Raw genomic sequence first — 18,473 nt, 5'->3', positions numbered from 1 at the left:
CTTTTAAAATTTAATTTGTTGCACTTGACTCTCTTTTAAACATATTGAAAGTGTGTTACATATGTTATAAAACATCCTCTATTTTGTAAAATACTTCTGCTGTAACTAGAAATATTATACTCATTTTCACAACAGCATATCACAAAGATCAGATAATTAGGCCTGGAAATGCATAAGTCATCTGCAGTTAAATGAAAATAATATTTCACTTTTTTCCTGATATTGCTAAAATAACACACAATTAATGCAACAAATACTATCTTTATCATCTGAATTATATTCTCTGTGGTTTTAGACATCAGTGTTATCATTATCATATACTATATTTAATTCAAAATAAGTGATATATTTCTTTCTATTATAATGCAAAGTCTCCAATAGTACTTCTTATAGGTGAAGATCTGGGTCCAGCTCAATGTTCCCTCTAATTTTTGACAGGCCATGTGCACAAAACATTTTTTCTGTGCAAATTTTTGACAGGCCATGTGTGCAAAAAGTTTCTTCTGTGCAAATTTTTGTGCTTCTGTGCAAATTTTTGTGTGCTCACTGTTTCGCTGTGTGCATGGTGTTTAGGATCTGTGTGCACGCACATGTGCACAGCTTAGAGAGAACAGTGATACAACTCTTGAAAGATCTGATGCAGTCTTGCTATCTAAATATCAATAATACCTTGTGATGCTTTATTTTTCTATAAACTCTTAGGCTTCATTTTTTAGTTCACTCTCTTATGTCTAAATGATAGCTAAAAGAAGCCCAGTTTTTCCACTACACTTAACTGTTTCTATGGTGCTCATTTTTGTGTACTGGTCTTGTTGAATTTTATATACTTTTTAAAAATCAGTATCTTTTGTGTGACTCATCATTCAATTCCTGTATTTTGTCTTTTGAAGGAACACAGATGTAATTATTTCAGAGGGTTAATTAAAATAAATGAACTCTACCCGGCAAAAATATGTAAAATCAGAGAAAGCAAGTCATTTCCCAAATAATGAGATTCCTTAAGACCTGCTGCTAACAAAGAAAAGAAAGGAATACCCCCAGTGAGAAATGGAGAAGACAGAGGAGAGAATCATAAAGAATGGTTAACCAAAACATAGAGAGAAGATTCTAGAATAGGTTGTGGGATGTTTGTAATGCTTTGAACCTTTACCAAACAAACATTTAGGTGCTGGAAGCACGCTAAAAATGTTCATTTTCAGCAACTAAACCCAGACACATTTCAGCCCAAAACACAAAACCAAGCAAAATTTGTTTTGCTTGTAAACAACCAGAAAGTGGTTTTTGGTTGGCTTCAGATTTTTTTTTTTAATGAAAATGAACATTTCCCATAGCAATTTCTGTTTAATTGAAAAAAGCCATTCTGCGTTGAAAAAACATTTCAACCAAACAAAAAATTCTACCAGCTCTAATGATTTTTCTCAGGTCAGTTTCTGTCATCTGTTTTTCACCTGCTCAGTATATCAGTTCCAGCACTTTCTCTACTATCTGGCTATGTCTCTCAAGTTTCCCTATATATATAATAATATATCACTTTAGTTTCAGGAGATTTTCCAGATATTACATCATTTATTATTTCAGAAATTATATTGCAAAATTTCTTCCTTGATAAAGTTTGTATTAAGACTGATACTGTCTTTTCTAAAAGTTAAGTCTATCCTACTCACCACTGTAATGTTGTTTTCTCCATCCCCTGAAGTCTTTGCAGGATTGAGGCTTTAGTCACCAGAAGGCCATAGCTTTTTAGCTCATCTCCCAGTTCACCTCAGCCAGTAACCCTCCTATTGATCCCCTGCTGGAGCTTGGAAGGTCTTCTGGTGCAACCTTGGATGATGGAGCGAAGTTGAAAAAAAAGTCAGATTAAGAAATGGATGAAAAAATAGAGCAGAGAGTGGGCAGAGTGGAAAACAAATTCAGATAAACTTTGTGAAAAATGGGGCAAAGAGGGGGAGGCAGAAAGAGAACATTTCTAATTAAAAATAGGTAGTGTTTATCATCTTACTTCTAGTTACTGTAGGGATTCTTCTAGCACTGATACACACCCAGGCTTCCATTTAGCTCTTTGTTAACTGTAATAAACTTTTTGAAAACGCTCTGGAAATTACAAGAGAAAAAAGCTTCACAGATTGGAAGTAGTGATGAACATCCGTTCATTTAGCAAGAAAATAAGAGCTAGGAATAATATTATGTCTATTAGTGGAAGTTCAATATTGATGTCTTCGGTTGCAGGGTATTCACACAGATTAACTCTGCTTTGGACTTTTGTTAATATGAATTTGGTGGCAGAAAAATAATAATGCTCCATGAGGCGTTTAGAATCACTGTAGTTAACTGAGTTGATGATGAGACTAGTATGCCAACACTTGAATACTATGTTTCATGTTCCCTAATTGCTTTACCTAAATAAACATTTATTCAGCAGCTGTCAAGAGTATGGACAGTAAACTCGGTATAAGTGGGTGTAGTTCTTAGCCCTTATCAAGGAACCTAATTTTCAAAAGTGACTAGTGATTTTGGATGCCTCAGTTTTTCGATGTGCAACTTAAAATATTTTAAAGGGGCCCAATTTTCAAAAAGCGCTGAGCCCCAGCTTCTGAAATGCAGACCCTTCTCAGGCATCCAGAATTGGACACTAAAAATTACTAGTCACTTTCAAAAACTTAAGTTTTTATCTTTATATGATTGTGAAAGGGAAGGAGACAGATAACAGATGCACAACAGGGAAGTTTTAATGTTTGTGTCTTGAAGATTTCAAAGTGGAATCTGAATATAACCTGTAGACTGACTCTAAGAAGTCTGATTGATCAGAGATATTTTGATCCGATGATTGAGGTAAAATTTCCAGTAATTTGAAAGAAATCTGTTGGCAATCAGCTGTTTTACTAAAAGGCAAATGAAAACAGATCAGTTGATTAAGGTTAAAAAGATTAGACTCTCTGACCAATTGAATCATTACAAGCTTCCAAAGGAGGAGAGAAGATAACCAGAATGTTTAAAAACAATTCACATTCCATACCACCGACATGGTGTTATTTACATACTACAAAGAGAGATAAATTTGCAGCATAAAAATAACAGTATTTTGTTTTCTTTCCCCAAGTTTAAGTTTTAATTCTGCTTTATCTAATGCCGTTGGAGTGTTCTGAAGTTTCTCTTCCGACAACAACCCAAAATATTCTGGATGTGGTATTTATGTAATCCCTGATTTAGTAATGTGCATTTTTACACTCCTAACTGCATATGTATAATTGTGAACAGCTAGTGGTCAACTAAAACACTTCATTTATGTATATTAAATAAAGGTCCTTGCACTGAATCATCACACACCCAGGTGCAAAGTGTGTATGCATAATTTAGGCATCCATGTCTGAAAACTTGGCTCATTATGTTTACTAATTATAAAAACATATTAACACAAATGGCTAGTAATATTTCATAAACCTCATAGATAGTAGCTGGAGGATACAGGGAGTGGTATATAAATGTAATAGTATATTGCACCTATTTAGTGTATCTATACCTATCTACCTGTGTATTGAATTAAAACACTTCACTGAACAATGTTAAGAAGCTTGTCGAGCCAGCTTTGGACGCTGGGAGCTATTCCTTTCCAAACTTCTCTTCAAGAAGGGTAGTCACTAGAGCCCCTCACTTCTTTTGGTCCCAAAGCCAACGGGGGTACTGCCGTCTACAAAACCCCACAAGAATCCATAACTTCAGATAATCTTGCTAAGACCTAAAAATTGCAGCACTATGTCATTTTGGGTCTTGCAAGTGTCCTCAGATTGGCTCTGGAGATTTGAGCACTGGTGTCTATCTGAATCTTTGCAGCTCTCCTTAGCATGGACTGTTAGAAATGCAGGCATTATGTTAAAAAGTTGGTGAACTAAATTTTTTCTCAATTGAACCACAAACATTTAAAGTACTGAATAGCTTCAGTATTCAGTATTCAGTACCAAGTGTACTATAAATATTATTTATTATTTGTGTTATGGGATTGTCTAAGAGCCCCAATCAAGCACTGAGCTACCATAGCACCATTTTCTTTAGTTCTTTTTATTATTGGCATGCCAACCTTCTGCACCAGTTAATCTACGTCTGAACTGGATTCAAATGCTAGTTCCATGGCCACAAAAAGACTGCTCTCTGGCTTGCTGAGTCATGTGGGGAGCTCTGCAGAGGTGGAGAAGCCCAGTAGATTGAAGTCACTAATGCTGTCTCATTCTGTGGCAGGAGCATGCGGAAAGTGGAAAATGAAATTTCAGGACCCAAATGCTTTTCAGCCACATCTGAAGTTTCAGTGGTGCAGACAATCATCAGACTTCTTGTGAAAGCCCATCACTGCTGGGCTACGTAGCCCATTTATAACTGGAACTCTCCTGACACTGCAGGTGGGGGATCGAGGGGAGGAAGGGGAGGCGATGCAGCCATGAAACTTGCAACAGAGTACGGCATGTTGACTATATTAGTCCTGCACCCTGAAATCCACTTCTAAGCACAAACAAGGAGACAGCTGCTCTAATGCTTAAAGCTATTTTAAACTACAGGTATTGTCGCAAAGTTCACTACATCTGAGCGGTCATGTTTTATGGTATTCAAACAGTAAACACAGAACTCAAAGCTTAAGGTAGCACTAAACACACCCAAGGGCCCTTAGCTCTATTCCCCTTCCATAAATCCAAAATGTTAAGTGATCCCCATTACTAACTCCTCTTTGTCCCTTCTTTGTCTCTCTCCTTTCTAAAAAACTCTCCTAGGCCATGTGTGTAACTTTAAGCATATGAGTAATCCCATTGAAGAACATAAGAACTGCCATACTGAGTCAGACCAAAGGTCCATCTAGCCCAGTATCTTGTCTTCCAACAGTGGCCAATGTGAGGTGCCTCAGAGGGAATGAACAGGTAATTGTCAAGTGATTCATTCCCTGTCACTCATTACCAGCTTCTGGCAAACAGAGGCTAGGGACACCATCCCTGCCCATCCTGGCTAATAGCCATTGATGGACTTATCCTCCATGAACTTATCTAGTTCTTTTTTGAACCCTGTAACAGTCTTGGCCTTCACAACATCCTATGGCAAGGAGTTCCAAAGATTGACTGTGTGTTGGCGAAGAAATACTTCCTTTTGTCTGTTTTAAATCTACTGCCTGTTAATTTCATTTGGTGGCCCCTAGTTCGTGTTATGAGAAGGAGTAAATAACACTTCCTTATTTACTTTCTCCACATCAGTCATGATTTTATAGACCTCAATCATATCCCCCCTTAGTCGTCTCTTTTCCAAGCTGAAAAGTCCCAGTCTCATTAATCTCTTCTCACATGGAAGCTGTTCCATGCCTCTAATCATTTTTGTTGCCCTTTTCTGAACTTTTTCCAATTCTACATATCTTTTTTGAGATGAGGCAATGACATCTGCAAGCAGTATTCAAGATCTGGGCATCCCATGGATTTATATAGAGGCAATATGATATTTTCCACCTTATTATCTATCCCTTTCTTAATGATTCCCAACATTCTGTCTGCTTTTTTGACTGCCGAGGTACATTGAGTGGATGTTTTCAGAGAACTAGCCACAATGACGCCAAGATCTTTTTTCTTGAGTTGTGATAACTGCTAATTTAGACCCCATCATTTTACATGTATAATTGAGACTATGTTTTCCAACATGCATTACTTTGCAGTTATCAGCATTAAATTTTGCCACCTCACTGTTTACCCCTTTTTCCAGATCATTTATGAATATGTTGAATAGGACTGGTCCCAGTACAGACCCCTGGGGGACACCACTATTTACCTCTTTCCAGTCTTACAACTGACCACTTATTCCTACCCTTTGTTTCCTATCTTTTAACCAGTTACCAATCTATGAGAGGATCTTTCCTCTTATTCCATCACAGCTTACTTTGCTTAAGAGCCTTCAGGGAGGGACCTTGTCAAAGGCTTTCTGAAAATCTAAGTACACTATATTCACTGGTTTCCCCTAGTGTACATGCTTGTTGACCCCCTCAAAGAATTCTAGTAGATTGGTGAGGCGTGATTGCCCTTTACAAAAACCATGTTGACTCCTCCCCAACAAATTATGTTCATCCCTGTGTCTGACAATTTTGTTCTTCACTATAGTTTCAATCGGTTTTCCCGGTATTGAAGTCAGGCTCACTGGCCTGTAATTGCCGAGATCACCTCTGGAGCCCTTTTTAAAAAGTGGCCTTACATTAGCTATTTCCAGTCATTTGGCACAGAAGCTGACTTAAATGATAGGTTACAGATTACAGTTAGCAGTTCTGCAATTTCACATTTAAATTCCTTCAGAACTCTTGGGTGAATACCATCTGGTCCTGGTGACTTATTACTATTTAATTTATCAATTTGTTCCAAAACCTCCTCTAATGACACCTCAGTCTGGGACAATCCCTCAGATTTGTCATCTAGAAAAGAATGACTCAGGTTCTGGAATCTCCCTCACATTCTCAGCCATAAAGATCGATGCAAAGAATTCATTTAGTTTCTCCACAATGGCCTTATCATTCTTGAGTGCTCCTTTAGCATCTCGATCGCCCAGTGGCCCCACTGGTTGTTTAGCAGGCTTCCTGCTTCTGAAGTACTTAAATTTGTTTTGAGTCTTTACTTTTTGAGTCTTTGGCTAGCTTTTCTTCCAATTCTTTTTTGGTCTTCCTAATTATATTTTTATACTTCCTTTGCCAGAGTTTATGCTCCTTTCTATTTTCCTCACTAGGATTTAACTTCCACTTTTTAAAGGATGCCTTTTTGCTTCTCACTGCTTCTTTTGCTTTGTTGTTTAGCCATGGTGGCTCTTTTTTGGTTCTCTTACTTTGTTTTTTAATTTGGGGTACACATTTAAGTTGAGCTTTTATGTGTCTTTGTTTCCAGCTTTCAGAGATTTCACTTTTGGTGCTGTACCTTTTAATTTCTGTTTAACTAGCCTCCTCATTTTTGTGTAGTTCTCCTTTCTGAAATTAAATGCTACAGTGTTGGGCTGCTGTAGTGTTTTCCCCACCCCATTGATGTTCAATTTAATTATATTATGGTCACTTATATTGTGGTCACTGTTACCAAGGACTCCAACTATATTCACCTCTTGGACCAGTTCTTGTGCTCCACTTAGGACTAAATCAAGAACTGCCTCTCCCCTTGTGGATTCCAGGACTAGCTGCTCCAGGAAGCAGTCATTTAAGGTGTCAAGAAACGTTATCTCTTCATTCCGTCCTGAAATGACATGTACCCAGTCTATATGAGGATAGTTGAAATTCCCCATTATTATTATTGAGTTTTTTATTTTAATAATCTCCCTGAGCATTTTACAGTCATTATCACCATCCTGGTCCGTTGGTCGGTAATATATCCTTACTGCTATATTTTTTTTTATTAGAGCATAGAATAACTTTGCCTGAATACATTTCTCACCACTGTTACAGCTCGGGTGACCAGAAGCAGAGAAGAGTCCTTCTTGACTCAGAGGCTGCATGTTACCTTATTCATTGGGTAGTCAGATTCCCTCAGTGTAGGTTCCGGTGAGTCTATTTGCCAGCTCCTTACACTGTTTACTTCTTCCTACCAGCAGCATGTCTGCTCTGTGTGTGTTAAACTTGAAGCAAACCTGTCATCCCTTGGTTTATTTCTTCCAGACTCTGGGGCATCCTGGTGATGGCTACATCAGAATGTAAAGTTGAGAACAAAAAAGTACACTGATGACAGAGGACACTGGAGTCTGTGGCATCTCATAATCTCTCTAAGACTTGGTCTATGCTAGAAAATTAGGTCAGTTTAATTATGTCAGTCAGAGGTGTGAAAAATCCACACCCCCAGCAGTGTAGTTAAAATGACCTAAATCTCCAGTAGACAGGGCTATGCTGGTGGAAGAATTCTTCCATCGACCTAGCTACCGCCTCTCATGGAGATGGATTACCTGAGCCAACAGGAAACTCCCTTCCATCAGCATAGGTAGTGTCTACACTAAAGCCCTGCAGTGGTACAGCTATGCCATTGTAGCATTTTAAGCATACACAAGCCCTTAGTGATCTCATACATACTGTAAGTCATTTTCTCTTTGGGGCACTCCAGTAGCATAAATGGGGGTAGAAAATGATAAGATCATAGAATTACAGAATATCAGGGTTGGAAGGGACCTCAGGAGGTCATCTAGTCCAACCCCCTGCTCAAAGCAGGATTAATCCCCAACTAAATCATCCCATACAGGGCTTTGTCAAGCCTGACCTTAAAAACCTCTAAAGAAGGAGATTCCACCATCTCCCTAGGTAACCCATTCCGGGGCTTTACCATCCGCCTAGTGAAAAAGTTTTTCCTAATATCCAACCTAAACCTCCCCCACTGCAATTTGGGACCATTACTCCTTGTTATGTCAGATCTCCCAGTTGGGTAGTTGTACAGTAGAGACTATTCTAACTTCCAGTAGGGATTGAACTGGCCCAAGCGTCTATAAAAGTGCCTGAAAGCTACTTTCCCCTGGCACATGACCTTACACTGAACACAGCTCAGCCAGATTGGGGAGCTGGACCACTGGGCAAATTCATCCCAGGCTTATCAACTTTGCTCCATTGCTCCAATTTCAAATCAGAACCTGACAGTTCTAAACCCAAACGTTTCTGGGCCAGATGCAAAGCTAGTGTAAATTGGCATTGCTCAATTTTGCTTTTTGTGTAGAAGTAACTATCTTATCTATCATGCTTTCAATTCTGTCACCCCTCTGCCAAGTTATAGCAGATTCTGAGACCTTACAGATAGATTTCTCGTTTGACAGCCTCTAGGTATATTCTTCATGCAACTTTTTTACTTCACTCTACAAGCACCAGTCCTTGAACTGAGGTGGTCACAAACAGTACATTGGCAATCCCATCTTTTTAGGACCTCAATCCAAACACCAGTGCTTGGTTCCCAGGGAGCAATTCTCCTTTTGATAAGTGACTCTAATTAGAGAGATTAAGCTGGAGCACAAACTCCCATGCTACCTACCACAACTCCCCAAAAAAACCCAAACTTTTTTTAATGACTGTACAGTGCTCGCATGCTAAGAAAAAGTACTCGGAAAACTACACAGAACAGCACCATGATGTGACTCCTACCACAATAACATCCTTCATGGTGGTTCATTGTCACCCCTTCATATTTTCAAAAAAGCGACACCTTCAAAATGAAAATAAATGGTGTTTTCTCTATTATGACGTAGGTTATTTCATAATGTACTTACAGTAAGAATTCATTAGCTCAAAAACAATCCTTAAAATATAAGATCACAGGTGTGATGCCAGCTTAGTACATTTCCTTGGGAATAACCGGCTTTCTAATGCTTTCAGAATAGTTTAAAACTATGGCACGTGTTTTGGAAAAAGCTACCATCATGCTTTGCCGAAATCCTTTACATTTGAGAAAATATTCAGAAACCCACTAGCTTTTGTCACAAAACCAAGCTAACCAATTTAACCATTTTCTCTTCAGTAGGCCACTGAAGAAAAAGAAAGAAGCCTTTCAAAGTGAGCGTGAAGCTCTTCTTTCTTGGAAACCTAGCTCTTATTGCCAGTAAATATGGAGATGTCTTTTACAAACGTCACAGATGGTGTGGTCAAACTAGCTGAAAGTGGAGCAAGATGTATAAAAATAGAGAAACAAAAGTGATCTATCAACACATCAGCAATAAATTATCTATATGAACATCTCAGCAGAGAAGCTGCTTTGAGGGTTAACAGAATTAGGTTAACCTTTGTCATCTAACCAGTCTTGCTATATCCCACAGGCTGTTGTGACTATACCAGAGGCAGGAAGGAGTGGGGAGAATGATCCTGTATTCTCTTTTCAGGTCTGGTCTTCTTTTAGTTCTACTGTGTCTTTTCATTGCTGAAGGCAAAAAGGCATCCTCAGGCAAGAACAGCTGTCGAAAAGGAATGATCTCCAAAGTGACAGAGAACCTATACGTCAAGGCAACTACTTTAAAAGCATCTATTCCAGTAAGTTAATCCCATTAGTTGGAAAGATTGTATGTTCATTTTTACTTATTTACAGATGTTTCTGTGGCATCAGAGTATCTGAGCACCTGGACATTTTAATAAATTAATCCTCACTACACTGCCGTGAGATCGGACAGTATTGTTAGCCCAGTTTTAAAGATGGGTAAAATGAGGGCGCATAGACAGCTTAAGTGACTTTCCTAAGGTTATGGAGGAAGTGTGTGGCAGAGCTGGGAACAGAACTCAGATCTCCTGACTTCTAGTCCTATGTATTAATAATAATTATTATTTATTTGCATTACCATAGAACCTAGGAGCCCCAGCGATGGCCCAGGACCCCATTGTGTTAGGTGCTATAGAAACACAGAACAAAAAGTCCATCTTTCCTCCTTATGGTCTGGAGGAGAAGGTTAGATGTATATTAATCTGAATTAATATTAATTAATTATTCTTTATAGAAAGATCTCATCAAGAACAGAAGATTGTTTAAAAAGACAACCAAAAAGTTGTTTCTGGTAAGATCTGGATTCTTTGTTTTCCACTTCTTTACTTTGAGCATATTTAATTCTGAACGAGGGCGGAGCGGCTGATCAAAAGGGATGGTTTCTGATGGAGAATTTGGTGATTTGTGTTTAATTCCAAGAGACAATATTAGACTGAGAACTATAAATTGAAAAACTCCCTGCTGAGGGTACGAGTAACATGTTGGCCTATTAACACTGAAAAAGATTCTCTTACAGACCACAGAGCACTGGGATGTAGGGGGATGGAATGGGAAAGGGAAGGGCTGAGTGACTGTAGTGCCAGGTTGGAGCAGTTGGAGGCACTTTGTCCCTGTATAAGGTAGAGGCTGGCATAGTATCTAGGAGGATAATTGGGATGACAGTAGTGGTGTTTGGACCGGGGGGAAAAACATGCTCAAAAAGGCACTTGCTACACCAGTGAAAACAGTCTAGCAGGTGCTCTTCCCCAGTTGTACTTTCCAAGGGTAGCTAGTTCACCAAGACCACAGGTATGCCCCCAACTTGCCCCCATATGACCTATTAGGGGTGTGTATTATGGCATGAAGGCTAGTGACCTCATATAGCACTCAGGAATCCCAAACAGCTGCGTTGAATCCTCCCCCCCTCCCCCCGCATATTGCGTGGAAAGAGGAGAATTGGACTCCTGCCTCCCAGAAAATCCACATAAGAACACCTATAATTTGGCCCAAATAATGTAATACAGGGTTCACTATATTTGCTCCATGTCTATGTTTTGCATTTTAGGACAGAAAATAATAGATTCATTGATTGTACTTTTGTTAATGATCAGTCTCTGGTGTATTTTGCTTTTGGGTTAGCACGATATTGCACTGTCTTGGTTGCAACCTCAAATGGCTGTCCACTGAAATGATAAAGAAATTGACAAAAGGATTCTTATTGCCTGTGTGTTTTATAAATGCTGAATTTGATCAAACTTAAATTTTAGGCCAAATTTGATGTGACAATTTCACACTAAATAAATGTCTGACATTTTGTTTTCAGAAAAATTGCAGCGTTCGAGATCAGCTTCTCTCATTCTACATAAAAAATGTTTTTGGAGGCCTTGGTATTGGAAGTGACAAGGTGTACATAGTTAGTGCTTTTCAGACCCTGCAGGAGAACCTAAGCAACTGTGTGAGTATCTTCTTTGAAGCTAAATGAGCCAGGCTTACCCAAGTACTAGAAAAGAGCTGGATCATCCCTTTAGCAGTCGGGGTGATTCAGAGTCACAGATCCTTGGGTGAGCACTGGGAGCTCTCTGTGGAGCTCAGAGCATTCCTGGGGCTTGCCAGTTGTGCGGGGGAAAATTTTACTACACCCATTTAGCATATGCCTAAAGCTAGCACTGCTCAGTCTCCACTTACTGCTTCCAGGGTGCAGCTACAACACGAGTACTGAGGCTGCAGTTGGACAGGGGGGGTACTCTGAACTCTAGCCAATGCCCCAGCACAGCAGGCCACAATCTCCTGGAGATTAGATGGAGGTTGTCTTGTGCCGACACAGAAAACACTCTGTGTGAGGGAAGCCTGAAGACAGGGTGTTTTCCCCTCACAGAAGACTCCTATCTCCACTGACCTCCACAATAACTAGAGGTGCTCACACAGCATAATGCCTGCTATGTGTTCCTACTTCAGCAAAGTACCTTTAATGAGTGCCTAATTCTTACTCACACTTCTTTAATGCAGCAAAAAAAAATATATTTCCATTTGAAACAGCTGCTCGTGTTTCATGAAAAATAAGACAAGGATCCCAAAGTATTTTGAGACTGTATCATGAAACTTCTGTTATTTACTTTCCTGAGTTTTATTTGTATGAAAACAGGACTTGGCCTTTAGAAATTCATCTCCTCCACCTGCATTTTTCTCATTTGAAATCACAATCCCTTGCCATGTCATAATCTCTTCCAGGATTGCCAGTCACAGTGTCACAAATAGAGGATTCTGATTATAAGTGACCATAGGCGCTGGAACTAGGTGTGCAGTGGGTGCCGCAGCACCCCCAGGCTTGATGTGGTTTCCACCATATCCAGGATTTACAGTTTGGTTCAATGGCTCTCAGCCCCCCCCACCCCACTGTACAAATTGTTCCAGCACCCCTTGAAATGACTAGCTGTTTATATACAGATAAGGAATGAAAGAGGGGAGAAATGTATGACACAAGTTATAGAATCAAAATGTATCTAATTATATCTATTAATAAATGTATAAGAAGTAGATGTTAGTTTGATATAAATATTTGCAGTACAAAATAATCAGGTATAGAGAAGCCCTTGCAGCATTACAGCTCAACTAAAACACATTCTACATGTTTGTACCACATGAAAACATTAAAATATCAATGGGAAAAACCCCACCAGTACTCAGACTCTATAGTTAAGGACATCCCAGGTTTTTGTATGTTATAGCTTTTTAAAAAATATATATATATATACTACATTCATACATACATGCATGAACACCCATTATGTAGTGTGCCCTAATTTGATATCTTTCACATGTGCAGATTGCCATATTGTATTTAAAATGTAAAGAAATTCCACTGTTTTTTCTGAAAATCAATTATACCATTAAAGGCACCAACACATTCCAAGAAACTCAAACTACCAGCAATGGCTGAATTATGAATATCAATTACTACTAAATAATTGCACTCTTTGCAACCTGTAGTACACTCTAACCTACAAATAACTTGGATCCTGTACTATATAACTATGTAGACAAGATACACTGAGTTTTGTGTTGTAATGCTCATTTAGAGCCAGTGCTTACTAGATAAAAATCTAAATATGTTAGAGTGTATATTTCTGGAAATTGAAAGGAATTGTACTGAAAAAATATTAATAGAAGGGAGAAGTCCCCCTCTCTTTTTCTAGAAAAAAAAACAGGTATTTGAAAAAAGATTTAACATTAGCTTTCAGAATTTACTATAGGGCAAGATTTCTCATTTTTGTCGTTTCAATAGCACTTTAAAAAATAAATGCTACACTGATTTTAAATCAATGATACAAAACCATATACAAGAATAACATAAAATGTGGACAAAGAATAAAACCAATGAATGCTTTACACAAAGTCCTGGATTGCTATAGTGCTTCATCCCCAAATAGCTTAGCAATCTCAGGATCCTCTTATTCGCACATCTGTTGCCTCCTTTAGATAGCATATAAATCATAAAAAGGAAGAATGTCTTATGTATAAGATGCTCATAAGAAGGCATTTCTTCCATGTCAACATACTGGTCACGGAGGGGTGGCACACAACGATGGTACCACCTTCTGGGAATCAAGTTCTTTGGACAACAAAGGCAATAGTAATTCATTATCAAACAAGCATCTTGTATAGTCCCATATACTCCAGAAGAGTCATACAGCTAAGATAGTTCTGACTCAGTCAGTAACATATGATTCCATACTATATATAAAAACTTACATTTTTGACCAAACATTTCTGATATAAAGGCATTGCCAAATAATGTGCTCTATATTATCGTTCTGTTTCTTACACCATCAGCTCAAGTCATTGTCCAGTAGGCTATGGGAAATTTTTTCACAAGCCTCTATGTGATTTAAGAGACCAAATCTCACTTTCAAAAGTGACTTAGGTACTGAGGACCCTCATTCCCATTTATTTCAATGAGACGTGTTCTCTGGTGCCTAAATCTCTTTTGGAAATGGATTTAGGCTCCTATGTCACTTAAAGTTTTTGAAAATTTTACCCTACATTTGAACAGTGACCCCAAGTCCAACAAATTCATTGCATGATTTGAATGGTTGCAATTTAATTTCGGACTCACTAGCAGATCTTACACCACAGCCCAAACATAATCCACCTAAACATACAGAGAGCTCACTTTCCCCTTAGGTGGAAAGAACAGTGTGTATAATACGTATGAACACTTGGGGCAGAATTATTCTCTAGAAATTATTTTGGGGCAGTTCTATGGTAATTCATAGAAGGTCACATTAGATGATCACAATGGTCCCTTCTGGCCTTGGAATCTATGAATCTATGAACAGTCATTTAAATAAATAAACTCAGTGTCGTCTCTTTTGGATGCATTAGTTCTGTGGCATACTGTATCACTGTTTAAAAGTATAAAGAATCATGACTAATTTGCCTAAAAAAAGCCTAAAAAGAAATGTTTAAATATTTTGTATAGAAAAGTTATAGCTTATCCATTAAAGTAGCTTTTATTTACATTTTCACTTTCCAAGGCACCTCTGATAAAGGTTAAATGCAGTCTAGACCTCAGTAGTTTTTTGCTTGATTTGTTCATAAGACATATCAGATCTTGACTTCCTCTTTTGCAGGAGAACTCCTAGAAGGGATGAGAATTAGTGGGACTATGACATCATAAAAGATTTAAACCTGAGTTGAGAGTAGTAGGGATCTTAAGTCAGAGTGTCTCCATTTTTAAAATAATTTTCAAATCACTTGGAAAACTTCTTTTAAAATGAACATTGCTAGTAAAAGACACTGTCAATGGCTTCACGCTCCTGACTTTGGCGGCTCTGTGATTTGTGTGTGGGGGGGTCTTTTTTGTGTGTGTGCTCTTTGGGAGAGTGAGTCTCCTTTAAGTTTCTCTTCTAGTCTGTTACACAAATTCCAAACCTGGACTCCCTACTTCGCTATCAAGTTAATCCGTCCACATTATTATTATTTGTATTGTGGTAGCACTCGGAGGTGCCAGTGAGGTTTGGAGTTCCATTGTGCCAGCTGATGTGCAGACACAGCATAAACGACACTCCCTGACCCTAAATGCCAATTCAGTCAAAGAATCATAGCCAATTCAACAGGGATGGCTCAGTGATCTAAGCATCACACAGGCTCCCTGGAATCATAGGTTCAGGCACCAGCTGCTCAGCTCTTCATCCTTCTAAATAAAGCTCCTGATTTTGCCCTCCTTATGATGAGCAGGACCTTACTCCTGGAGCAGGCTCATTCACTATTTAACTCCAGCAGATGAGCCGTTTTGATAGTTTTTCCTGAAGAGTCAAAGGTAGCAAGTCTTTATGTTTGCTTTCTTTCTCTAATGTTGCTGCCAGCACTCTAGGGCCCCATCTGCTGACTGATGCCATGAAGGTCACTGCAGAAGGCACCGTAAGCTGCAGAAGGGAAGAAAAAAACATTCAGAATGATAAAAGCAATGTGCTGGACCAGTATCTTACTGAATCCCAATCTTCAGTTTTTACCGTATGGGTTAGACTAAATAAACTCTTTCCCTCCACACCCAGCTTCATTTTGATCCTTCAGTGATTACATAAATCTATTTTTCAGATATCCGCCTGTGGCTGATTGGACACCACTACTTGACACTTACATCTATGGCTTCCTTGCAAGATTTAGTTACAGGAGAAAATGGTTGTCAGGTTTTATTCCGACAAAACTCCCAATGACTTCAATGGGAATTGAAAGTTTGCACTTAAAGATTGCAGAATTGGGCCGTTAATTAGCACTAAAAATGGGAAGAACAATCATTAAAAATTCCACATGGAAATGTAAATTAACTTTGTAAGTAGCTTTAAACCCATTTTAAGTAACCACGTAAGGGAACAGAATTGCACTCACTATTTTGCATAGGGCTCTTAAAAGAAGGAGGTTCCCAATGTGAGTGGCCCCTTGTACAAGTTTCACTGTTTTATGTTTTACAGCTTTCCCGAGTATGATCACATATCTTCCAAAAGCTTATATAAACTCACCCATTTACAACAGCAAGTATGGCCTAAACGTTGCCGCCTTTACATATCTGTATCAGGAGCCCCGAGGAGGCCATATGACGGGCTCTGTTCTTACTTATTATCAGTTGCTTACGCTAGACTCCACATTTCAAGTTCTTCTGATTTTCTTCTTGTCCTTTCAGCTACCGTGTGCTCCAACCACTAGAGTAACTACAGCTGTCAAAAAAATTAAGAAAAGGTTTGATAAGGTAAAGCCCTGGTAGTAGATTTCAAAGTTGCACTGTTTGAAAACATGGCTGACTTCTGCTTCTAACATCTTTCTCTTACTGACAGCTTGGAGAAAAGGGCATCTACAAAGCCATCAGTGAACTTGATATTCTCCTTCACTGGATTCAGACTTACATAGAAACCATCAAATAAAAGTCAAGGAAAAGGACACAAGGAAAATGCCACCATCCTGTGCACGCTAATCAAAACAAAAAAGCACTGCAAGTCATCAGAAAGAGGATTATGCAATCAGCCTGTCAGTAACTGTATCTCACTGAAAAAGTGGCTTTGGTCCATAACGTCATCAAGGCTGGGGTTTCCAAGAGCGCTCAGAGTTGGTCTAACTGTTCCCATTGAAGTCAATGGTGGGAGAAAATTCAGGCCTACCTGGAGCACTTTTGAAAGTTCCACCCAAAGACCATACATTCCAGTAGCAGTACCAGCAAATTAGTACAGTACCACTGGCAGCTGACACAGCCCTCGCTAGTACTTCACTCATTGCTTTGTACTTTGGGATAAAGCGCTATATCTAGTGATTTTAGTTTCAGCACAAGTGGTTCTAATTACCTCACTGGCAACTGTCTTTAAGACTTACTTTTGTGCTTTGTTACAGTGTAGACACTGCTGGTGTGTAATGTTATATATGTAAATGAGACACGTTAAGTGTTTGTCATTACTGTTAATTTAAGGTACTTCATGATGTCTAATAAACATATACCATTGTTAATGACAAAATATCTACCTATTCCTCATGCGTGTTCTTTGAGATGCTGCTAACTATCCCTGAAATGATGCAATGCAGAAAGCATATCATAGCATGGAATGCAGAGATGATAAATAAATTAATACAATCACTGATCTGGGAGATTGGGTTTGCAAGGTAAATTTAGCCTAAGTGTAAGTATAATTAAAATGAGGCTAAGGATTTACAATGAATCTTTCATATACTGTATAATTAAGAAAGAGCTCTAGTCTGAAATAGAACTGACTATTCATACACCTCTACCTCGATATAATGCTGTCCTCAGGAGCCAAAAAATCTTATCACGTTATAGGTGAAACCATGTTATATCGGACTTGCTTTGATGCACCAGAGTGCGCAGCCCCTCCCCCTCCCAGAGCATTGCTTTACTGCTTTATATCCGAATTTGTGTTATATAGGGGGGCCTTATGTTGAGGTAGAGGTGTATTTTAAAAAATTCCCACTGGAGACTAATCAGGAATTCAAAATTATTTTAATCCATAGTATAAAGTACATATGTTGGTGTTTGCAAATACATGGTGGTATAGGTTTGCAGCACCAAGCTGCACAGTAACTAATGTTCACACATCACTTTTACTGACCCAGTGACACATAGGGCCACAACTTGCCTTGTGCAGTAACACTCCATAACCTAAGGGTGAGTTTTTTTCTCTTAGGGCAAAGGTCCCCAAACTGTGGGGTGCTCCCCCCAGGGGGTCACAGAGGAATATGCAGGGATGGGGCACAGCCAAGCCCACAGGAGTGTGGGGTGCAATGAGGGAGCGCCACCCAGCTCCGCTCCAGGTCCCAGCTCCGGTTGCTGGTCCTGTGCCCAGGGCTCTGTTCCCGGCCCAGTGCCTGGGGTCCCGGCTGCCAGCCTTGGCTCCACTCCTGGTCCCACCCTTAGGGCTGCTGGGGGGGGGAAGTGGGGCAATTTGCCCCAGGCCCCCACAAGAATATAGTATTCTATAGTATTGCAACTTTTTTTATGGAAGGAGCCCTCGAAATTGCTTTGCCCCAGGCCCCCTGAATCCTCTGAGTGGCCCTGCCCACTCTTGCCCCCAGCTGTAACTCCAGCCCAACCCCCCTTATCCCTGTCCACATCCCCCTGTCCCAGAGCATGGCTGCTGGCCGGAGGAGGGTCTGCAGGGGAGGGTGTCCCCTGAAGGAAGAGTGGTGCTGCACATGGCTGCTGCCTTGGGAACAAAGCCCAGGGGACGGAGCAGCCCTGCGCTCCCTGAGACAGTACTGCGGCCAAATTTGGTGGTGGGGTGGGGTGAGATGGGGTGAAGA

The 18,473-nt window shown here is 39.5% G+C and overlaps 1 protein-coding gene across 1 annotated transcript; it reads left to right on the top strand.

Annotated features, from left to right (window-relative positions):
* Nucleotides 1-9,799: 9,799 nt before the first annotated feature.
* IL26 (interleukin 26) lies at nucleotides 9,800-16,591 on the top strand. The gene is made up of 5 exons (XM_050924204.1): nucleotides 9,800-9,970; nucleotides 10,429-10,485; nucleotides 11,497-11,628; nucleotides 16,354-16,419; nucleotides 16,505-16,591. The coding sequence occupies exons 1-5, from the start codon at nucleotides 9,800-9,802 to the stop codon at nucleotides 16,589-16,591; spliced, it is 513 nt and encodes a 170-aa protein (XP_050780161.1).
* Nucleotides 16,592-18,473: the final 1,882 nt, after the last annotated feature.

Source organism: Gopherus flavomarginatus, chromosome 1 (genome assembly GCF_025201925.1).
Source record: "Gopherus flavomarginatus isolate rGopFla2 chromosome 1, rGopFla2.mat.asm, whole genome shotgun sequence".
In the NCBI taxonomy this organism is placed as follows: Eukaryota; Metazoa; Chordata; order Testudines; family Testudinidae; genus Gopherus; species Gopherus flavomarginatus.
This window is presented reverse-complemented; position numbering and strand designations above follow the sequence as displayed.

Coding starts and splice junctions, on each gene's coding strand:
- IL26 (XM_050924204.1), top strand. CDS start 9,800: ATGATCCTGTATTCTCTTTTCAGGTCTGGTCTTCTTTTAGTTCTACTG. Junction 10,486..11,496: donor CAACCAAAAAGTTGTTTCTG/GTAAGATCTGGA, acceptor TTTTGTTTTCAG/AAAAATTGCAGCGTTCGAGA. Junction 16,420..16,504: donor TTAAGAAAAGGTTTGATAAG/GTAAAGCCCTGG, acceptor TCTTACTGACAG/CTTGGAGAAAAGGGCATCTA.